At 36.5% G+C, this 24983-nt stretch overlaps 1 protein-coding gene across 2 annotated transcripts; it reads right to left on the bottom strand.

Annotated features, from left to right (window-relative positions):
- Positions 1-32: 32 nt before the first annotated feature.
- Positions 33-24160, bottom strand: pgs1 (phosphatidylglycerophosphate synthase 1). Of its 2 annotated transcripts, none has more exons than XM_077200444.1 (11): positions 23989-24160; positions 21695-21896; positions 20462-20539; positions 19901-19997; positions 16654-16843; positions 16241-16419; positions 9517-9932; positions 8434-8509; positions 6037-6185; positions 5286-5449; positions 33-1469 (listed from the first exon to the last, which is right to left on the bottom strand). In XM_077200444.1, exons 1-10 carry the CDS (start codon positions 24102-24104, stop codon positions 5330-5332), a joined length of 1623 nt encoding a protein of 540 aa, XP_077056559.1. In that variant the 5' UTR covers positions 24105-24160; the 3' UTR covers positions 33-1469; positions 5286-5329. The 2 variants fall into 2 exon arrangements, with proteins under 2 accessions (XP_077056559.1, XP_077056560.1); XM_077200445.1 differs by lacking the exon at positions 33-1469 and adding an exon at positions 2819-2891.
- Between the last annotated feature and the right edge of the window lie 823 nt (positions 24161-24983).

The following is a 24983-nucleotide window of genomic DNA, read 5'->3' as shown; positions in this document are numbered from 1 at the left end:
GGTCACGCATCTGTATTTAACTCACTCAGCCATGACTGTATAAGCCTTTTATTCTTAAAAACAATTTATACAATGACAAAAAACACAGTGCCTTCATATGGTACAGAATGTTTTTGTCCATTTTGTAAGTTCTTGTGCGTTGGATGATGTGGTTTTAAGGCCACATCTTACTCAGGTAGCATCTGTCTGCAAGAGTAACATGCTTTTAAACAGTACTGTTTCCATCTATGTTAGTTGCTCCCAAACACTAGCAATCAAGACATTTATAGCCAGTGAAGTATAAAAAAAAGAAGACAAAAATCATATGGTCTCAATGTTAAATAACCTAACAAGTAAACGCTCTTCCTCCATGCACACTGGAACCAAAATCAAGACAACTTCAAAAAACCGACTCCGATGTTAAAATAATACTGCAATATTCCGTTTAAACAATTAAAACTCAGTCATGAAATGCTACCAATTGATACAAAGGTAGGCCTACTCAAATCCATCCCATGCTTAATGTGTAAAGGTTTGTGGAAGTTAAAGCCGGGTCAGGATTTGAAGCTCTCCAAAGACCTCTTCTGTACTAATTATTAATGTCATATTCTCAGTTTCAGCAATCATAGTGAGAATTGGAGTATTAAACAGATAGTTCACCTAAAAATTAACAATCAGATACTCGCACCTCGTCATTTTAAACCTAAATGACTTTCTAGTGGAATACTAAAATCTCTCTCAATACATCGATAGTGAATTTTGTCCTTTTAAATCCCAAGAAACAAAATTCATGCAGGTTTGGAAAAAGACTACATTAAATAATTTTTCATTTAAATAATTTTTACATTTAAGGCACTCAGCCTTGATGGTTTGCACTGGTTTCAGACAGTGGATGTTTTTGAGAAATATGGATATTTTCAGCTGAGGTAACTAAGGGTTGGTGAAATGTGCATGACTCAAACTGCATCACTTTGCATTCCCGTGATCAACTTATTGACCTTATTAATGCAATCAATATTGATGAACTGCTTCTGCCATTTTTGACCAAAATAATGTAGTAAAAAATAAAGTACAATGGAAAAATGGAAAGTTTTTTTGTTAAAGAGCATCTTACTAAAGTGACAAAATAATACAAATGGTTTATAGAAAAAAAATATTAAATTAACTAAAATATGTACATAAATGTTAAATGCACATCAAACTGATGGCCAAATGTTCATATCTGCCATGTTGCTTACAGATACATATCCATCATAGCCATCATTCTTTGTTCTGGTTTTACATGCACTTTCTCTAAACAATGAGGTTGCTAAATCAGAATGAATGTTATTAAATATAATAGCACAGAGCTGATTAGTTGAGTGGTCATCATTGGAGCTGCCTGGGACGCTGGCTGAGGCCCACAATGCCAGTCATCTTCAAAACCATCAGCAAAACCATAGACATTTGCAAATGCCTCGTGTACAAATCACACGTATGCCCACCTCCATCTGAAAAAAAAAAAAAGCCATTACTTAATATATTTTTGGAAACCATGATTTTTGCATGTATGAAAAAGTATTGAGGTATTGATTTCTGACAGACCCCAAACTTTTCAACAGTAGTACGCATGAAAACCTACATAATGCTAGAAGTAAAAATTAGATTTTTACATTATCTAAATAATTTCAATAATCTGCTCAATTTGAAGTATCATTCAAGTCAGTAGCACAGGTTAGTACTCAGTAAGTAGTAATAGTGATAATTACCTTGAAAAAAAAAACACTATTTAAAAAAAAACATTTCTCCGTTTTAAGCGTAATGTACTTGAATAATCACTAGAGGGCAGAGTGAGAACTACAAAGGAAAGGAAAGGAAATCATCGGAAATCATCAACCACAGACAAACCTGCTTATTGGACTGCAAACCATATTACATTAAGTCTAATGTAAAGTCTAATAACTTTATATTTTCAGATTGAAGTTCATTGTATTTTTACTGACTGGAATTTTCGGAAGTTCATTTCTCCAGAAGTGTGACTACAATCTGTTTTGAATTTCTCATGTTCAGTGATTTAGAGGAATTGTTCCTGGAAAGTGACAATACAATCTCCAGAATTCTGTAGAACGGATTTCAACATGACCAGAATGCATTTAGCAGACATTACAAAAGAGGATTAAACAACAAAATACCAACACAACAGATATCCATTAAAAAAAGCAGTTTTCAAGTTTTAAATGATAAACAATTGATATAGCATTGAAAAGGAGGACAAAAGTTGTGGACACTTTTTGGTTCATGAACTCCCTACAAGGACACCTGTGTGAACCTGACTTCATACATCCACTGAACATCCTCTTTAAGGTCCATTCACACCAAGAGCAATAACTAAAAAAGATAACTATAACTATATTGCTATATTATTAAAAAAGGATCAAAATAGCATAAATGTTTAATTAAACACACAGAAAGGAACACAATTCCTCTGTACTTTCTGCATGCTAGAGGTCTTTCAACTTTGTTTAATTTTTCACATTTACTTAGACAGCCTCATTTTGTTAATACCAGAGGCTCAAAGGGAAAAAAAAACAATCTTAAATCCTGACATTTAGCAAGTAAGATAGAGCATGTTTGCAATCAAATGGAGGAAAGAGCAGGAATGGTAGAGCACGCAGGAAAAACAGCCGTAACGGCCTCCAGATGTTGGCGACTGAGGGCTCGCGGAGGTCATTGCCAGTGCAGCTGAAGTCTGTGCCTGACAGCACTGGAATGATCAATTCATGCTGTGGTCTGGCCATGCTAGCTCCACGCTGGGCTGTGTGACGAGGATTTGGGTTGAAGGAACCACTGGAGTGACAATGTACATTCTTAAGAACCCACTGTCTGGCAGGCCGAGGTTTTGTATATCCATCTTCGGGGAAAGTCTGACTATACTGAGCGCAAGAGAGCCTAGTCATTTGTTTTGAAGCGGAATAAAATGCTGATTTCTGTTTTTGTTTGCTTAAGGCAACTACAACATCATAGCATTTCATGCGAATGGCTCATTTATGCTTCAACATAATGAAATGCACACAATACCCGATACCACCAACTCATCCCTGCTGGAAAATCTGGCTTGAGATGGTAGCTTGTTGCTAGCTGCTTTAAGTCAACATGAATTACCATTTGCAACCCATATTACTTCAGTATTATAACAAATTTGCAAATAAAACAGGATAATCAATTAAAAAAAACAGGGTTGGACTTGATTTTAGATAAGAATGGTGCCAAACTGAATTTGAGTTTTCTAAAACTGTAAAACCCTACATTTAGGTTTTATTTGTTAACATTAGTATGTGATAAAAGCGCACTCAAATTTCGAAATCCTTTTAGTCACCATTTCATTTTTCACATGGGAATAATGCAACATGTTTCGGCTCGCAGGCCTTCTTCAGTGTTGAATGCTCTGATCCCTCCACCCACTATTTACACAATTATATTGATGTCATCAAAATTGGTCAATGTTAAAAATCGCTCACTTAATTAAATGTTCAACAGCAATTATCCTCAAATAATATGATCTTGTTAAACGCACACACCAATCATTTTCATGAAGCACAAGACAATTTTACACTAAGCACAATAATCAAAAATATTAACCAATTAGACAAATTAAAATCAATCCATGTAACCACATTAAATACCAAGCAGTGAAAGACCTAATGACTGAAGTCATCAGAAATACATCGTCATTAATCAACACTGATCTTCACACTTAGAATATTTAATTATATGACATTTGTAAAAATCATGTAGTAATCTAGATATCTCATATATCAACAACTCATCTCATTATAGGAAAACTCTTCAAAATTCTTCATTTCATGCTGTTAGGAGCCAATTTATAAATCCAAAATGCTTCTCGCTTTATTTATATAATCTCCTCTACATGATCCTATTAATTCCTCTATCCCAATACATTCCAAATGTTTGATGATGAAGTCTTGGGATCATGTAGAGGTGGTAATATAAATCCAATATATGTGACCATATATTTTTATAGTATTTTCATATTTTTTATAATTTTATTCGTAGAATTTGTATTACTATGTTTCTTGTTGTATCTGTATTTGTATATGTGCACTGGAACTTCAGTACCAAGGAAAATTCCTTGTGTGTGCAAGCACACTTGGCAATAAAGCTCTTTCTGATTCTGATTCTAATATACAGTATGTATTTCTGATGACTTCAATCATTAGGTCTTTAACTGACCAATTTTGATGACATCAATATAATTGTTTAAATAGTGGAGGGATCAGAGCATTCAACACACTGAAGAAGACCTGCGAGCCGAAACATCTGTTGTATTATTCCCATGTGAAAAATGTGAAATAAAGTGACTAAAAACATTTCGAATTCTGATTGCAGATCACAACTGTATTCTTGAAGTAATTAAATAGAATTTACGCACCAAAACAGGATACAAGGTGAGACGAGAGAGCGAGCGAGAGGTGTAAACGACTCTGTTAACATTAATTAGTTAATATGACCTAAAAATAAACAATCCTTCTACAACATTATTCTCAGTTAAATGTTAATTTAATAATATATTTTTTAAATCAAAAGTTGCACCTGTTAACATTAATGCAGAAAGATAACATGAGCAATGAACAACTGTTTTTATTTTTCACTTACTAATAAAGATGCTTTAAAAATAAATGTTATTAGGTGTTTGGTCCAAACATTACTAAAACTAAAAAGGCAATGGACTTTTTCTTCCATATTGTGATGTGCATCTGAAAGTAACAGACTTTTGAAAAATAAAAAGTGTAGACTAGGGACTTGGCTCTATGTTGATTATATGTTTTTGAATTGGGCGTTGCACTCAAAAATGATGAACAGGACGGGGATTAATCAGAATAAATTATTAGAGTCCTGAATACGGCACAAGAGAGATGTCACTGGAAGGTCCAGTTATGATATTTTGATTTAACATTACGAAAAATTTTTTTTTTGGAATAACAGCCCCCAATAAATCATTCACAATGAGACGAGAAACACGTATTAAGATAGTAAATAGGGTTCATTCTGACTTTAAAGTGGTCAAGACGGATTTTGGAACATGGTCACTGCTAGACCAGCTAATAACCAGCCTGGTTCAACTAATAACCTGATTGGACCAGATAATAACCAGCTTGGCCTGGCTAATAACCGGCTTCCATGTACCAAACCGCAGCTACCATCTTAAGATGGATTTTCCAGAAGGAATTACTCATGTCTGAAACTAAAACACTTTAATATGCCTGATCTTCTACAGCAAAGGATGAAAAGGTACGATAGCAACAAACCTGTCATAGACAGTGAGATATCGATCACCTCAGGCCTGTTGAACTCAGAAGAAGTTCTTGATAAGGGGAGTAACAAGTTTCACCCACAACTTTACATGGCGGTCCGGCTGATTAAATGTGGAGTTTGACACTTGTGTCGAGCTCTGGTACAACTCCTCCTGCTCCTGGACAAGACAGAAAACAAACCAAAAAAAAGATGGTTTATGTGAAATCTTATCTCACTATCTCAAGTGTTATGTCATCTCAGTGTTTTTCTCGTAAAGACAATTATATAACTGATTTTAACTGATCACTTACAACCTGATAAGTGAAGATTACAGGAAACTTAGTTTACAGTCTATAAAAACTGATGGCACTCCCAATGAAGCAGTTGTTACTATAGCCTCTGGAGACCAATATAGATTAATGGTTCCTTTATTTGCAAGTTTGAGATTGGAAAGATAATATGACTGTATTTCTCTCTGGTACAAAAAAAAAAAGATGTAGTGTTACAGAAAATTACAGTATTTAAATTAGCCAATATTGAATTAATTCATCATATGGTGCCTATCAAAGACTCAGAAGAGCAACATAAATTGGTCTACATTCAATGATGTCAATATGATCGATATGATTTTATGATGATGTTTCCAGTAAACCCTTACAAAAAAAATCATAGGTAGTACTAACAGCTGTTAAACATCCCGACACAGGGTACTGGGGTCATATAACCCATAAATCTTAAGAAGCGGTGCCGTAGAGGAAGCCCAACCTGTTGCAGTTGCATCTGGAGGTCCTCATTCTCTGTTACTATGGCAATCTGAGCCTCAAGATCCCTGTGCACAGAGCGATAGCCGAAATTTGGGGAGCCAATAAGAGTGAGGCAGGGGTGGTCTCTTCCTCCCACATAGTACCACAGACCTGTGAAGAGTGAAAAAAGTGACCAGAAATTGAATTGACCAGACCAGTAATGATGATAAGTGCTTTGTATAATGCTTCATTTAACTGAACAATTGTTTACAATGACTCACTCTACTCTAAAAATATTGTAATTGCCCTCACTTTCAAAATTATGCATTTGTCAGATGCTTCAAAGCAAGTTACGTTTTGTTTTTTTGTGGTTTTATATTTATTTCCTGTCATGAGCTTAAAAACCATATTTCATTTCCACAGCCAACAAAGCACAACTCATCTAAAAGGAAAAAAAAACAAAGTTGTTAAGCTATGTACAGTACACAAACGTGTGTTCTATTAATAGGCAGCAGGCTTTGCTTGCCACTTCAAACATCTGCCAATGAATGACAACCACTCTGACCTGAGGTAATGTTCGTTTTGATGGAAGTTGAATATCAGGTAACACAACTGCTGGGAATACTATACAATTTATTCCAGAGGACTTCCTTATGGACACATGCAACAACAATTAGCCTTTATATGCGGCTATACTCACTATCTCCAAGGCTATGTCTTAACCCTAATTCAATTTAATTTCAAACTAATACAAGCAAACACAATACAAAACAGTTATTCGTCACATCATGGCATTGGGTATTTCGATTATAAACCACTTGTTTGGGTTAAAAAAACAACAACCTTTTATTCAGCAATGATGCATTAAATGGATCAAAAATTATGAACAATTTGAGACTATTACAAAATTGCTGTTCTTTTTAACTTTCCATTTATCAGAAGAATTAAGCAGCACAGCTGTTTGCAACATTGATAATAATCAATTATTCACTGAAGACAAGAGTAATGATGGTAAAAATTCAGCTTTGCCTTTACAGGAATAAATTACATTTTAAAATCTATTATTCATTTCAGTTAAAAAATGACCAAATTTGATCAAAAGCAGCCTTGGTGAGCATAAGATAATTTTTTTGCTTAAAAACATTAAAACACATCTAACTGACACTAACACCAAACTTCTGAATGTTAGTGAAATGGGTCCGATCAAGTTTTGAACTCTTTACTTGGGAATATCCCAGCCTTTGACATAAGTAGAACCCATTTTTCAAATATTAGCCTTTAGCATTTCAAATGCACTAGCACTTTAAGAACACTAAATTTGATTCCAACATAAATTTTGAAAAATACATTTATTTACTTGATAAATGTTATGAAATGTATGGTGTTGATAACTTTGATGCCTAAATTGTGTTATATGCATTAATAACCGTCCTTTTCACATAGGAAGTTCTTTAACGCTCAAAGAACTTTAGGAACTTTCTTTTAACTTGAATTCATCTCAATGGGGGGGTTTTGCCACATGACCCCACTTAGAAGTAAACATCCTACTTGCTAGTTGATACCACTTTTAAATGACTGCCAAAGTGCCAAGGAAAAACAGGCCTTTTGGAGACAGAATTGTGTAGTTACAGCATGACACGCAGTTGGTGAATGGCTTAACAGAGTCCACCTCACTGTCTCTTTCCTGAGGTGCGCGGCCAGCGTCAGAATGGCAGTTAATGTTCATTGATTCTCTTTGTAGCTCAGCTGGAGGGACCTCTGCACCCTGTTCTGTTCCCACTTCAGCTCTACTGTTTACAAGAAATGACGGCATGACAAGGCTTTATCTAATAAGCCAGACTTCTCAACAGGAGCATGAAATTGAATTCCCATGACGCTGCTCAGGTTTGTCACGCATCTATTTTTCCCCAGACAGCACCATTTTATTCTGTCCCTTCAGGTCAGGGGCCTTTATTAAAGTGTATGAGGAGACTCAGTTAATGCCATATGAATAATCACATCAAATTTAGAATTAAATCATGCATTTTTACACCAAACCAATAACCACTCCAAGTTACAAACACAACAGCAGGTTGAAAAATAACATTGTGGCGATTATGTTGCTTATGGCTCGATTTGATTTGTTTTTAAAACATGCTGAAACAGTAAAGCTGAAATAGTTTGACGTTCAACAGCCAAAAAAAAAAAAAAACGTGGCCAAAGCATACCTCTGCTTTACAGAGAAAACATCACATGTGTCTGGCAGCCTCTGTGTCCTGAAGCTGTCCAGGAAGAACTCTAAGGCTATTCAATCAGAGGTGCTGGGAAACCTGCTCTGCACATTAAATTATGAGCTTTCCTGTTACACCCAAGTTTTGGGAACTGGGCTGATCCACTTCAGTTCTGAGAAAAAAAACAAGTTCAGAAAACAAACACCTACCTTTAGCATGAAATGTCCAATCGGGGCGATGGTATTCATGCAAGTGGACACGGCTCTGCTGACCCAGCTGACACACCTGAAATGGACAGGATGCTGAATGTTTCCCTTTTAAAACCAACAATGAAAATTAGCAGAAAAGCAGCACTCAAACCCTGAAAATTGAGTGTAATTTGTAGCTGCAGCACATCTATAGAACAAGCAACAATAATAAACTGCAAAATTAGGGGTGGACAACAAAGAGAAAATAATAACCATATGAATAACATTATATCAGTTTGTATGCATTAAGTTGATCAAAAGTGACAGTAAAGACATTTAGAATTTTAATTTTAAACAAATTCCGAGAAAATAAATGCAAAGAATCATGAAAAAATGTTTTAGAAAAAAAATCTTGAGCACCAAATCAGCATCATATTAGAATGTTTTCTGAAGGATCATGTGACACTGAAGGTTGGAGTAATGATGCTGAAAATTCAGTTAAAAAAATTCAAGTTATTTTAAATTGTAATAATATTACAACCTTTAAAAACATTTAAAAAAAACTTTAAAAGGTACACAGTAACTTTTTTTGTTCAAAATGAATACGCGTAATTCATGAATCCATCTTCCAAACTGTGTTTTTGTCTTATACTGAAGCCAATACAGTAACCCTATAATAAGTGTTTATATTCGGACTATTGAGTAGCCCAGTATCTGCATGACTCGTCATATACATACAGAGAGAAGTAGCACCGGCTACAATGTTCTTCCGCAAAAAAGCATGCAGATGAGCACCAAAAATGACATTGTGTTCCTTTAAACCTTTGAGCGTCACAAAATACTTTCATTATTTTCATTTAATAATCCAGAATTAAATACTTTTTTGGCCACAAATCATAAGAATGTAAATAAATAAATAAATAAAAAAAACCTATATGATTACATCCTCTCCACACTGCACATGGGCAGCATGACTCGACAAAATCTAAATTGCACCGTATATAAAAGACAGAGCTGTCTACACTGAAGTGTTTATCTCTACCGACACAGGTAAAAATACACGTCATACTGCCCAGCCCTATGACAAACTAAAGAAATGCACACCTTATTGTAGAACTGTCGGGCGAGATGAACGTAGGCCTCAGGAATTGCTCCTGCTACTCCTTTGGCTCCAAAAAAGCCATTAACCTCAGGGGAGGCCATGAGGATTTGGTAGTCTGCAGCTGCACCCAGCACCAGCTGCATGTAGGTGCGCGTCAGGTTGAAGTAACCCGAAGTCAGGTAGATGACAGAGTCTCCACCAGCCTCTATGAGCAGTCGTTTGGTTATTTGTTCATCCAAGTAAATGCCCAGAGGCTTCATTTGCATGAGTGGAAAGATCCAGGTGTCATTTGGCACCATCCCATCTGAATCAGGAACCTCTGGGCATTCAGTCTCCAGCATGCTCTGTCGGACACGGGCCGTATTCACTACCTCCATGATCCGTTTCTGTGCTGATGCAGAAAAATCTGCTCTGTTACCTGTAAAACCGCAAGACAGACTTCTTCTGAGAACACTCAAATCGGTTGAAATGCTTATAAATATTGGATACATTTAGGCTGGATTCCAAAACCTAGTCAGATGCCTATATAAGCAGTATTTTAAGCACAGACACACAAAAGCTGTTCTAAAACATTGTTTGTGGAAAAATTATAATGTCACATCACTTCGATCCCATAATGCACTGTGGTGAGATCAGTGGAAAAAAAATCCAAACAAAACGACAGAAAACGGCATGATAAATAGTTGATTATAACCATATTTCCTTCACTACTGACAAACACTGAGAAAAATAGATTGACAAAGATACATTTGAATATTTTTATCTGACAATTGTGTGTACCATGTATGTCTTGCTTATTACACTACTTTTCAAAATTAGAGTGTCTGTATGATTTTAAAATGTTTTTGAAGAAAGTCTCATGCCCACCAAGGCTGCATTTATTTGACCAACAATACAGTAAAAACAGTGATATTATAAAATATAATTACAGTTTAAAATAACTGGCTTCTATTTGAATATGTTTTAAAATGTACTTATTCCTATGATGGAATTTTCAGCATAATTACAGTCTTCAATGTGACATTTATTATTATTAACATTGAATACAGTTGTGCTGCTTAATATTTTTGTGAAAATTGTGATTAATATATAAAAATACATCATTTATTTGAAATAGTAATGTTTTGTAACATTATAAATGTCTATACCGTCACTTTAATACATCACAAATGAATAAAAGGATTACTTTCAAAAAAAGTCATACAGACCCAAAAGTTTTGAAAAGTGGTGTAAATATCACTGTGCAAGCTTTACAACAAGCTATTGTAAAAGCAATTATGAGTCTCTCCGATGCTTTACGTGAGAAGAACATTCAAAATAAGTCTAACTTCAGTATAACTTTGCAGAAGGTTTTGCAAAGGAGCCTTAAATGTCAATATACCTAAAAGCAAAGATAAGCAGAATAATTCTAGGAAACTGATCTTAACAGGGAGTTTACAGACACACTCATTTGAACAGGTATGCATGCGAAACAACAAGTAATTCTCCCATCCAATCCATTATTTCAGGTATTTGTTCATGCGAGATCCTGCAAATGCATGATCAAAACCTCAGAGACGCGGGTCAATAACTGCTGACCGTCTGGAAAGGCGCTCTGTCAAACCCTGGCGCCTCTGCTAGACATAATGTGCCACTGTGAGTCATAGCAAGAGAGATAATCTGTAAATAATGAATTAGCTTCAGTGCAGAACGCTGATTGTTGGTAATGTATGGCAGAAGACGGTGTCTGTGCTTATTTGGTTAACAGGGAGAATGTGCAGCAAGGCCGCTCGGAATATTCTGTTCGTTAAATGCAGAGAATAAGAAATGTGTGTGGCTGGTGGAGAACAAATAAATGGCTCTTTGAAGCAGGATACAGGGGCTTTCCCCACAGACTCAAAGCCAGCCACCCCAAGCCTCCAGGCCTCAGAGGTCTAAACACATCTAGTTAACAGGGCCATGAAGTTCAGCGGCTCTTACCGACAGACTGTGGGATCCAGTTACTGGAGATACAGGGGCAGGACTCGACTGCCGACTCAGCGGATAAGCTTCTCAATGGACCGGCGCTCCAGTAAAGGCGCCCATATACCGACAGAGAAGTTATTTTTCATTCTTCGCTTAAAGGTTTGAAATACCTTTTCAGATGTAGTGTCAGCGAACATCCTGACACTGCCAAAGCTGCTGAGAGTGGTGTTTAGATGAACATGTAAAAAATACTGTATGTAAATATGTGCTGTGTCTTTCTTTCAATAACAAAATAAACAAAAACATTACGGGGTGAGAAAACGGCAGTTAAGAAAGCATCTGATCATATTCATGTGGGTTTGTTTGCGCAAGTTTGAGCTAGTCACGTTAAGTTTATTTATATATAACCTCATACAATATATTGCTTTAAAGCAAGCAGCTTCACGTTATTAAACATGAAAAAATAGTGTCACTTTCAATTAGAACTACAATTTTAATTTCCACTATAAAAGCCGCTCTCCAGTGTTTTCATGTTTTTACTTACATCTGACCTTGATGGTCTGAACAGAAGAAATGAACCGGAGATAATTTCCACATTAAAGAAGGCGGAGCCTCAGATCACACCTACCTAAAACGTAATCACCACGGACCAATGGTAGCTCGGGGGCGTTTACCAGCCAGAGCGAACCTTTCCAGAACTATTCTAAACTCACAAAGCCATCTTCAAACAAAATTGACGAAATGACGTCACACATTGGTTCTTCGATTTCACTTGACGTATATCATGGGCCTTAAAGGGGTGATGAACTGAGAAATCAAATTTTCCTTGAGCTTTTGACATCTAAGAGTTCATCATATTATAAGAATACCCTGTAAGTTTCAGAACTGAAACCGTCCTTGTTAGTCCAATAAAAGCTTTTATTGACACCAGGCTCAGCAAACGACTTGTTTTTCAAAGTGGGGAACTATGACGTCAAAGAGGATAAAACACCACCCTCGCAGAAGAAGATCAACGCCTACTTCAACACGGCCAGTTTAGCCCCGCCCACCGATTCGCGCATAGCTAAATAACATATGCCTACCTCGTGATGACAAACCGGATCGAGCTCCCGAGCAGTAAACATGCCGTTTACAAAATATTGTGCAGTGCCTGGTTGTGGAAGAAGACAGTCGCTGCATAAGCTTCCTCTGGATTCCAATAGGAATGCATGGTTAAACTTTATTTTTAATGACATTCCAGCTGATATGGGCAAAACATTGTCCGTTTGTTCGCTTCATTTCACTGAGGATTTTTTTGTAAACAAGACACAGGTCGAGACTGGATTTGCAGACCGATTAAGATTAAAAAACGTGTTGTGCCTTCTATAGTGGATCCGACAGGAATGGTGCAACTTATGAGAGTAAAATTTTTATTCAAAAACTAATAATAATCTGATAGGCTAGTAATGCATTGTTACAGATCGTTTGATATCTAATAATTATGTGTACATGTCTAATCAATTTCCCCTACGTGCACTGACGAGTGAGTTGAAACTCATTATAATATGCAAAACTGTTATCTACTCACAGTAGTGGGCGTTTACTTCCAAGTCTTCAATGCGAGACGCCCATAAAAACAGAGCGTTTTTGAGCTAGGCTCAAAACTAGGGTAGAAAATAGCCTATTACTTATGATGTTCACTTGGTTTTTACATTAAAAAACATCAAAATGAATAAGTTGACCTCAGACAACAGTATAAAAAAAATTAAAAAGCCAGTTCATGACCCCTTTAACTCTTACTAGAAGATGAGGCTTTTGCAACGATGAGCTGCATACAGAACTTGGATCACTAAATTAGGCCAGATTATAGTAGTTAGATCCGTCCTCCACAATCTATCACTCCGCCTGCAAGCTAAGGAAGTTGCGTTTGGCAATTGTGAATGTGTTTAGGCTTTTACCTCATTTGCATAATCCCTTATTTCAGAAGCTTAAACAAAGTATGCACATGAACGTTATGAGGAAATCTAAGTGAAATCCCCTCTTCAAATATGACAAAGTATTTGTAAGTAGCTTCTGTTTTAAACAGGTCCCTCCCTTAAAAAGCACTTTCCTTTGTAGGCAAGCACCATTTACTCAATCATGTGAACACTGTTCTGACACGTCAACCACCAGCTGCATAAAGAAGTGTCACCCTGACTGGAGCGCATGTGATTTATAGTCTTCTTTACTAAGAAGAAGATCAGATCTGCTCCGATAAGGATTTTTGAGGATGATCAATGATTACCGATCACTGGAAGCAGTATTGGCCAATAAGATCACCGATATCAATCACTGAAATAAATTATAGGCTGACTATTCTTAACAACAATGTATTTTAAGTAGGCCTATCAAAAAATAATCAGTATCATGCATTTTCAACTGTTTATTTATTGGCAAGCAACCTCTGCAACATATTCCATTCTCTCTGGTGATTATGAACAGCTTAGACCTTAACAAATATAACAGAACAGTTAACAAAACAGTCTTATCAACTGAAAGTAATCACTTGTTACTTTCAACACTGCATTGTTTTCACTGTATAAATTAAACAAAGATTTATATTTAGCAATCCAATCCTCTCTTTGTCTTCTCTTGTTTAATAAACATTAATGACACAGACGGCAGTAAGAATATTAGGCTGCTGTCCCTTTAAGGGTTATTGAATGCATGGATCCAATATACTGATACACATGTGACATTTCCCAACTGTTCATGTTAACTGTCTTAAGACATAACCAACAGTGTTTAAGCGAATATCACTAAGCTGTGTATTTTAACATATTTCTGTGTGTTGTTAACGGTTTATGAGCGAACCTGAAGCTCAAAGTTCACTTTGCCTGTCCGTGTTCCACTCCATCTCGGAGCGCGCACACAGAAAGCCGCTTGGGGAACAGTATCACTTTCGTGGCTTAATGCAATTTTAATAACTCTCTTTATTAATCGAGCACGTCCTGCAGTTTAGCAACACTAGACTGTATTATATGTCAATCACTGATCTAGCTGATTTGGATGTTAAGTTTGGGCTTTTAGGGAGGAACGAAAGTGCACTGCTGTGAAGGAAAGAAATGCACTAAAATACCACAGCGCTAGCTTTCTTGCTGTCATTGCTGTAGGGTTGCAGTCGTTGCAATGTCTCTCCTCTCAGCAAAGACATTGCAAATCTATTGTCCTTTTCAGACACCTGGTAGAACTGCCAGACCGGTTAATGTAGTGAAGCAATCTTTTCTGCTCATAGAAAAATGCAGGTTTTGTGTCATCTGATCGGCCTTTGTAGAGAACACGATCAAACTATATAAAGCTATTATCGGCCGATAACGATCGGCGCCCGATCAATCGGAGCACCCTTATTCTCATTCAGAAATTGTCCTCATTTTACCGTCATACTTCACTATTCTCGCTCATGGCTATCAGTCCATCGTTTCCCGTTGACCTCATTGTCTTGACAGACTGTAGCGAGGTCCAAATAGCTCCTTCCCGAACCCATCCTCCTCCTGCATCTCTCCTTTCCTACCCTCCCAGCACAGATCATTTACCACCAGCAAGGTGACATCATTGCACTATTTCTGGGATCTGTGACAAACTGTGGCCCCGCTCCACCACAATTATGTCATTGAACGGCGCTGGGTTACGGATATGGACTGAAGCTGAATGAGCATAATCACTCATTCACTCGTTTCGGGCTCCTCACTGAGCCTGGGGACCGTAAGACACACCGAGTCATGGCTGAAGAGCATTACAGAGACCTGAGGCTAGCAAGCAGGCTTTGAGCTTCCTGTTACTCAACATGTTACCACAATGCCCGTGTTACAAGGAAATTAGTGATTTCCCATCATAACCTCTGATTCATGATGCATGTCAGAAGCAACGAGTGTCACTCACTTCTCTTATCAGGAATGCTTTCATGGCCAGAAAAATGTTGACGAAGTTGCTTGATCACTTGCATTTAGACAAGACTAGCAGCACATAAACATGGATGTTTTTAATAAGTAATAGATATTCATACCACGCAGTCCATTTTAACCAAGTAATACATGATGTAGCACTACGCCTTGCATGCTTAAATTAAGCCATTGACGTTATTTTCAGCACATGTATACGCAAACAAGCAGCATTTAAAAGAAAATTAGGTAGACAGGAAACAAAATTTCTTAACTGTTTTTTTGAGATAAATGAAAGAATATTCATACTGCCAAAATCACTAAAGACAATTCACTCTTACATAAAATTATTTTTTCTAGAATAAGTAGAATAAGACGTTTTTTTGTATCTTCCTGTTATATCTCCAGTTAACAGGCCCATGACAATAAATCTGGATATAAATTATACTTTTATTTTGAACAGTTTTTTGTGATAAGTGTAAAAAATATTCACTGATACATATTTTATAGTACATATCATTTGAATATCTCTCCATTTAACTGGTCTACATCATTGAATTAGCATATTTTGGATATTGTCAGCAGTAATTAATCATAACCAGGCATATCTCTTTATAGGTTTAATCAAGTGCACTTTTAGAGCAATGTTATACAGTTTCACTAAAGTAGGCCAGATAGCTGCCACAATCTATCGCTCAGAATTGGCCTTCAAGCTAAGAAAGTAGAGTAAAAATACATTCAGCATTTTGTGGCTTTACTTAATTTGCATAATTCCTCAGGAGCGTTAAACTTAATGCTAAGGAACTCCCAGTGAACTCCCCTGTCATTGTCTTAGAGCATGACATTTTACATTTAAGGAAGTAGCATCTGTTTGAAAAGCACTTGCCTTTGTAAGGATGCACCATTCCCTCCATCATGTTCACACTGTTGTCAGACTGCAGCTGCAGTGAAACATCGCCCACGGCTCCAACAAGTTCAGCAAAAAAATCCGCCACCTCCCCGCAGTCCTCCAGAAGTACATAACGATCCTGGCGATTGGTGAAGTAGGAGTCGCTCAGATTGGCCCTGTATGAGATGATATCACACTCAAGAGTGGGCAACAAACATTTCCTCCTCCACTGACCTCCATACAGTCTACAAACAAACCCGGAACCATGAAGAGCAAAAGCTGTGGGAATATTTTGTCAGAGAGAAATGTCGGTATTTACATTGCAAGCATATTTTAGTTAGTCAGACATAAAAGATAATGTATACATGTGTAGTATCCACTTTTGCAGTGATATAAGCATGCGTACATACCCACTGATGATGAGACTGTTGTCAAAAAGGTATGCCTTGATATGCTGCACCCCGATGGTTTCATTGAAGCGTTCGGGCACCAGAAGACGCAACAGTCCCCGCAGGTCTGGTGTGTGGTACAGGGACACTCTCATCTGATCGGGGAAACGCTGGAGCAGCGGCAGTAACATTGTGCGGGAATTGTGCTTACCTGTAGATGCAAAAACAATAAACAGAGAAATTCTAATGAATCAAGTGCATACACTGAAGTAATCTACACTAAAGGGACATACACTGAAAACTACAGATACCGACATTTGTCACCTACTGTTGTCATTACTGTTTTGATCATGTTTTAAATTAGCAATGTTTAAAAATACATGCATTAAGGAATACTAGTTAGTTTATTGCTGCATCAAATAATTTCTACTGAACATTGATTGGATCCATTTACCATTCAACGGGTCAACATAAATACATAAATACAGCAGAACAAAGATGCATATGAAATAAACAGTGCTTTTCAGGTAGGTCTAACAGTAGTTTTTGTGGATAAATATTCGTGAAGATGCAGCACTGGCCCGATCGGGACAGTCACAGTTCAGTCAATTGTCCCGAGCTTTGTTCACGCTGGCCCCGGCAGTCTGTATTGTCGAGCCCTGCTGTATTTTGTACCGATTTAATTTTATTTAGCAAGTATTTAATTATTTTACCAAGAGAAAAAAGTTGGATTATTAGACATTATACAACTCGGTGCCTTCACTCAGGTAATACATTTCGAAACTTTGATAAATTGGTGCATCTCTAATTTTTTCTATTAATTCTATAATCGAGTTATATAGTGTTATGTCTTTTAACATTTGTATCGTAAGTGTTGTAGTAATGCTGGAAAAAATTGCCCTTTGGGGACAAATAAAAGTTAAAAGTAATCAAGACATGCTTAAGTTGTCACTGTCGGTTGCAGTGAAGAGTTGAGAGGCAGGATCACAGGCAGTGACAATTAATCAAACTTTAACATACGAAACAAAAACACTCTGGGCAGAAAACAGGAACAGAACAACCGAGTATTAAGCGACGGGAACAGACAAATGAACTGAACAAAACAAAGGGCTTTAATACACAGGGAAACTAATCAACGAAGTGAATGACACTTGCAACGACTCAAACAATCAATGAAAAACCATGGAAACTAACCGAAACCAAGGAAACAACTAAAACATGTGACAAACCGCATGTTTTTTGTACCGAGCTGTGATGCCAAAGACAGTAGATGGAAAAATAGTTACAAAAGATTCTTTTGAACTTTCTAATCATAGGATCTTTTGATTATGATTCCACAAAAAATATATAGAGACACAACTTTTTTCAATATTCATAAAAAAATAATACTTCCTTAACCACTTGGAGCACTCTTATTGGTAGTCGTCACATTGCTTCATAGCTCATTTGCATAGAAACATAGCCGTATATCATACGCATTGCCAACGGTTGCTGTCGTTCTAGCCAGAAATTGCCAACTCACATTAAAAAAAAACAAGAACCTTAGGTCTCTCAGAGAGTGAATGTCGTGTTTATTCTCATAATAAGAGTCATTTTCATGAGATTAAGTAGAATCTAAACCATACAATGTAATTAATGCTGCAATATGATGCCTCAGTTCACATGATATATTAGGTCATGAATTCTTACAACATCATTGGGTCACTTCAACAGCACATTGAAAGCAGTCAATGGAATGACTAACAGTTTCTTTTAAGTAGTTTGTGAGGTAAAAGAAAAGAGAAAACAGGGTGGAGGTCTGAACATGCAACCTACAATTACTAAAGTTGGAAATCTTCCAAAATTACTCCCACGCTGTTATATTAGAATAGACATGGTGCACGCATGTTAGTCAGTGTTCACAGAAGGAAACGAAATTAGCAGGGGGGTTTCTCTATGCATTATATCCTGATAGTTTCAAAGGAATGTGATAAAAAAGATCAATCTATGACCTTTAAAGGGAAATAAAAGAACAATATAGAGGGAAGTTGAGTGAGTCAGTGTGAAGCTTTGTTCACAGTACAGAAATTCTCATGTGACTTTGAAATCCGATCTTTGGGACTGAATGATTGTCCTCACTGTCATTTACACGTGATGAAATCATGTCCACATGTTCAGTGTTGTCAATATACATATAGTAATGACTTCATAACATATTAGACATATCAGATAGATTACTGTATTTTACACAATCATACATATGATGTGCCTGAAATCACTTAATCGTTCACAATTCATTACAACGTGTTTTTAAATGAGAGAATTGAATACCACATAATGTGATTTAGATTGTATTGGATCAGGCTCTCGCATGTATTTGCTGTTCAGACTACAAAAACTCCAAGGATTTAGGTTGGATATGCCAGTTGCTGTCTGTCCGAACAAAGCCTGAGTGTGTGTGTGTGTGTGTGTGTGTGTGTGTGTGTGTGTGTGTGTGTGTGTGTGTGTGTGTGTGTGTGTGTGTGTGACAGTAGCCCCTTTCACACATACAGTCTTTACTGGTAAATTACCGTTATGAGATCATGTGTGAACAGGACCTTTTCAAGATTACCTGTAAACCGGTTATGGCAATTTACCAGCATGAGAAATTGTAACATTACGAGTAAATTACCAGCATGATGGTGTGAACAAAGAATGAAGCTTACCGGTATGAGCATGTCCGAGCTCAGAACGCGCTGACATAATACGTTTTTTTTTGGGCCAATCATAAAGCTGCGTTGGAGCGGTTTACGTTAAGTTCTGCTGCTCTTAACATGCAGATGTCTGAGCATTGCAACGCGTCTCGCGCTCGAGACCCTGCCTTATTTTCAATTCATCAGCATTTCAGCTCTGCAGTTATTGCGTACTATAATAACTGAAATAATATAGTAAATATCGGTTTCATGTTTTTAAGAGCTAAACCACGTTCTGTGTGATCATCCCCTTGCGCCGGTCACTCAGATGTAACAAAATAAAATGAAAAATGAACTAAAATGAAACTAAAGTGCTTCTCCTCATCCAGCTAGATGAAAAAAACGACTCAGCATTTAAAGGTCATTTCCGATGATTGACATCACAGAGTTTATTGGTATTTTGGTACTGATGTGTGAATGCTACCTTTCCGGTAAAAAGACAGAACGCTGTTGCTTGTGTGAACTGCACATTTGTGTATTTACTGGAAAGACGTTGTGGTGATTTTACGGGATTGCTGTGTGAAAGGAGCTAGTGTGTGAAAGAGACAGAAACAGACCTCTTGAGCCTCTGGTATAATCCAGCAGAAAAGACACTTTGAGATCAGGTGCATGATCTTCCTGTGAGCGCTCTAATGCCTCTTCCATGCAACCAACCTTCAAAAAAAATGAGACAGTCAATGAAAGAAGCCTCTAATTATTTAATCCATGTTAGAGTTTTTAACCATATACTAGGGTTAAGCAATATTTTCATGTTTGATTCGTTGATGCAGGAACGTTACGGCTTGGCTGGTTTTGCATGTTGATTCGAACAAGGAAATGTTACCTTACTGTACACTGCGATAGTAGTTAAATTACATTTTTATACTAAGATTTAACACCAGATCAAATTCTCTTCAGAGTTTACAGAAATTTCCGAAAATGTTTGCAGATTTTGTTGTGACATGAGTTACTGTTCATACCTGATCTTTTTGCTTAACAAATGAGTTATTCTTGAACTTACAGGGTTAAAACAAAGGATGATAAATTCCAAACATTACTTCCTCTTATGTAATATTCTCAATGAGAAACTGCACAAAGACAGGCTTTACTTTCTCAGTGACAGTAGACAGGTTACATACCAGGTCTTGCTCTAATGGTCCTGTACCCAGGTACAGTGATGCCATCACCACACGACTCTTGGCTGTCTTGATACGAGCCTAGGCAAACAGAACAACAAACTTAATGAGACATTGAGTTAAAGCTTTTTTAATGAGCTATTCACCTTATTTTTAACATAAGAGCAGCCTTGGCCATTGTAACTTGATTGCGTCATGGCTTCCGCTCTCAAATGCTTTGAGTTATTTTGGCTGTACAAAAACTTAATTTTGCAAACTTTTACTTATCACATTCTTTTAATTTAGTATCATGATCAAAAACACTCGTTTATAGCGCATTCTTTTTTTACCATTTACAGCGTTTTGTTATTCTTCCTGTTATTTAGGCTACCTGTAGCGGTAACTGAATCTCAATGAAGCTTACTTCTAAATTAAAAAAATAAGGTTAATAATATTATAACAAAGCAAACTTATAAACAAATTAGACAAAAAAACAATTCCCTAGACAATCTTCTGAAATGGAAAAACCAGGGTTTGACCAAAATTCTATTTTTAATTTTTAATGGTGATTTTATAGCAAGATCAAATTTCTTTAACATAAACAATTTCACAAATAAGTTACAATATTACAATTAAAACGATACACGATCCTTTTATTACTTTTAATGTTCAAAATTAATAAAAAACTAGTAGAAAGAGACACATTATGTTTACAATGGATATTTGGCACAGATCCACCTGTGTTGTTATATAAAACATCCTCTTCTCGTAAGTATCATCTACACTATATTTTACAATGTTATAAAATAAATATGACTATAAACAGAAAGGCACTAATTGCAGTGAGATAATATCTGTTGGTCATAAGACATTAAAGCAAGTCACCTTTATTTATATAGCACTTTATACAATAGAGTGTAAAAAGAAAAAAAGCTTTATAGTGATAAGAGGAAATTAATGATTCAGTGATGCAAACAGAATTCAATTCTCTGTAAAGCAGCTCTTCAAAGAAAATAGTGTCATTGTTTAGCTGAGGTCAGTTCAGTGTTGAACAAAGGATTTCTTTTTACAACCTTATAGTCCTATTTACTGACTACATGGTTTCTTTAAAGGTGCAATTGCTTGGCTTACACACACACACACACACACACACACACACACACACACACACACACACACACACACACACACACACACACACACACACACACACACACACACACACACACACACACACACACACACACACACACACACCTTCATAGCTTGATAAAACTCATCAGGTGAGTGAAGGATGTGAATGTGGCCCCCAGGGACCCTGAAAGCAGGTACATGATCAGCCATCCAGTGGAAGCGAGAGTGGAGGCCCTCGACACCAGTGAAGCCTGGAGGTCTGGAGGAGGCCAGGGGGGCTGAGTCCGCCTCTGCCAGGAGAGGGGCCAAGAGCAGCACAGCGGACCTAAAGGAGGACAGGAAGCACGACAGAGAAATAAGGGGCGGAGAAACCCTTTAATCAGAATCCAAGAGCGAGGCTGGCAGAACTCTTCAACTGTACACAATGCACTGCGGTGTTTCAGTTTACACTATTAGTAAATATTGTATAATCTGGTGGCTGAACAGTGATACTAAACTCCATGCTTAGTTTGTTAATTTTTTTTAAAGAAGTCTCTTATGCTCACAAAGGCTGCATTTATTTGATCAAAACTACTGTAAAAATGGCAATATTGTCTAATATTACAATTCAAAATACTTTTTAAAATAATTTTTTTTCCTGCAATGGCAAAGCTGAATTTTCAGCATCATTACTCCAGTCTTCAGTGTCACATGATCCTTGAGAAATCATTCTAATATGCTGATTTGGTGCTAAAGAAACATTTCTTATTTTCAATGTTGAAAACAGTTATGCTGCTTAATATTTATATAGTATTTATATAATAATATTTAATAATAGAATAGAATAGAATATAAAATTCAAAAGAACAGCCTTTATTTTAAATTACATTTTTTAGGTAACATTATAAATTGCACTTTTGACATCTATTTTTCCAAATTAAAAAAAAAGAAGTTATTTTTAGTACTTTATTTGTTAGTACTTAGCTGTTATTTGGACAAAAAAATATTTATTTTATGATGACAATTTTTGTGAAAATATTGGCAACAAAAATTGTTCTGCCCTGGTCTGCCGCATCTGGCAAAACAGTGAATTAAACTGCTAAATAAATAACAAAAAGAAGTTTCAATATTTCATTAGCATATGCAGTTTTATGCAATATCTTTTGTTATTTTAAAAACAATAATTAAACCAAAAGCTCTCCTTTTCTCAAAACTTGATTTCAAACTACTCAGTCAGGACAGAGCCCTAAATCCAGCTCCAAATGCAACAGTGTTCAGAAGACACAAGGCAGTAATATGGTCTGTATGACACAGCATGAAGTCTCAAACTGCAACCCTTTACTCAGATCTACTGCCAAACACCAAGGTCACGTTGAGTTCTCTACGACCCAGACGGTACTTTTCTTCACAGAACCCAGAGTCTCACCGCACATTACAGTAGATCTCACATAACTCCTGAGAAAACAAAAAGAAAAGAGGCGCCTTTGAGAGCGCCGTGACCCTGTGGAGACTGAGTGTAAAACAATGTGAAGGTCAATAGTGAGTGTCAGATTATGAATCTACACAAATTAACTCTCTCTGTTTCTCATATACATCAACCCTGCTTCAAAAACAGACCCACGTTTAAAAAACCTCATAGATCTGCCCTAACAAGTGAAGATATTCAGGAAAAGGCCTCTAATACTATCAGGCTGAAAAGTGATTTGATTAAAGTGACCTTTACAGAAGAATGCAAGCAGTAAATGGCTGCTTTGTAAACCAGTGCTTTTAAGTTTTCTATAATGAACCCCTTTCATTGCAATTCACATAAAAAAACAGCAGTTTAACAAGAATATCTGATCAACTTACGTTCTCATTGGACTACATGCTTCTGTCAAAAAAGGAACATGAACAAGTATCCATATTTACATTCATAGAATATCGTGAAAAATAAAATATTTGACAGTTGTCAGATCTGACATGCCTGAAACAGATAACATGGCTGTATTAACAGATAACAAACCCTAATCCTTGGTTTATTTTGGTAAGGGGGTAACGTTAACTATCATGACACTAAGAGTGTGCAGTTTGGCACCTCATTAAAGTATAATGAAACAATATATGTTAAGCAGTAACCATTCACTTCAATTGGATTTTTAGGGTGAACTATAGCTTTAAGGACATGATGACATGTCACTGGACATATAATGATGGTTACTGGAAATAAGGTAATGAACAATGGCAGAGCAAAACTAGCAACCATCTTTATTGTTCTAATGTTTACAGCATATATTCTCGAAATCATCTTGATAACTGTAGCTCAACACATGAATGTAAGTCAGATCTCTCCCTTATAACGTTACAACCACAAGCTATCATTAGCCAAACACGCGATTTAACATTACGCGACTTCTATCGTCTGTCTTTATGCAATGCATAATGCGATCGCTATCATTTACCCTCTCCTCCGATCATGTGTCTTGAAAAATCGGTCTGTTATCCTCGTGAAAACCCAGGAGAATGCAGGAGTATACGCAGAGAACACAAGTCTTTTCCATCTCATGGGCGCCGCCATGTTTTCACAGGACCTTGAATGTCGAAACTTTATTGAAACTCATGATAACCTGGCGCGACAAACTTCAACACGACACAGAAGCATGTAACGTTAGTGTAAACACGACAACTTCGCTCATTAAAACTTGGACTTGCAGCCTTGGTGAGTTGATTGCTGGTCTCTCGTCTTTCTATAAGTTTTTATCAGTGATAACCCTGTCGATTTCGTCAATTTATTTCTCCCCCCTGAAACTTATTTCCAGGTCCATTTGTACAATTTGAAGTTATTTTATTCTAAATCAAGTTAAATACAAAACCATGCACAATACAAATTCTACTAGAATGCATTTTAATTGCTTTTGCAGTTTTTAGGAGTGCATTTTATTCACATGAACTGCTTCCTAAAAAAAGTTTTCTTCATTAAAACATTATATTATCTTCCGTGTAATTTTAACTGCTAACCTGTGCGACAATGAATAGCGTTTTTTGACACTGTCAGATGAGCTAAATCACAAGATAGACAAAGAATACAATATTATGAAATATATCAAATGAGAGGAATTTTAGCCTACATTTATGTGTTTTGGGGCATTTTTTGCTCCAAGCTCTGGTTAATTTCTGACCCTGCCACGTAATTGTTACTTGCACCATTATTGTTAAAATCAAATCTTAATATTAGCCTAATATATTAAATAATACAATAATGTAAGTAGGCCAATTTAATTATTAAATAATATTCAAATAAATAATATGCATTTATGTTTTGATGCTAACTGTATTCAATTGGCTCTGTAAATGACAATAAAAAAAGTATTATTGACATAAAAACAATAAAGTTTAATCTAACCTAAAAAGCTAATGTGATTTTAATTGTAGCCTATATGTCACGGCATTGTGTATG

Source organism: Siphateles boraxobius, unplaced genomic scaffold (genome assembly GCF_051911475.1).
Source record: "Siphateles boraxobius isolate OS27281-9 unplaced genomic scaffold, OSU_SipBor_1 46, whole genome shotgun sequence".
Classification (NCBI taxonomy): Eukaryota; Metazoa; Chordata; class Actinopteri; order Cypriniformes; family Leuciscidae; genus Siphateles; species Siphateles boraxobius.
Note: the sequence above shows the minus strand (reverse complement) of the source record. Positions and strands in the feature narration are given on the sequence as shown.

Excerpts from the sequence above, each read along its gene's own strand:
- pgs1 (XM_077200444.1), bottom strand. The coding sequence starts at position 24,104 with ATGGCGGCGCCCATGAGATGGAAAAGACTTGTGTTCTCTGCGTATACT. Across the intron at positions 19,998-20,461 it reads GACCATTAGAGCAAGACCTG|GTTGGTTGCATGGAAGAGGC; the intron begins GTATGTAACCTG and ends TTTTTTTTGAAG. Across the intron at positions 16,844-19,900 it reads TTATACCAGAGGCTCAAGAG|GTAAGCACAATTCCCGCACA; the intron begins GTCTGTTTCTGT and ends TTGCATCTACAG.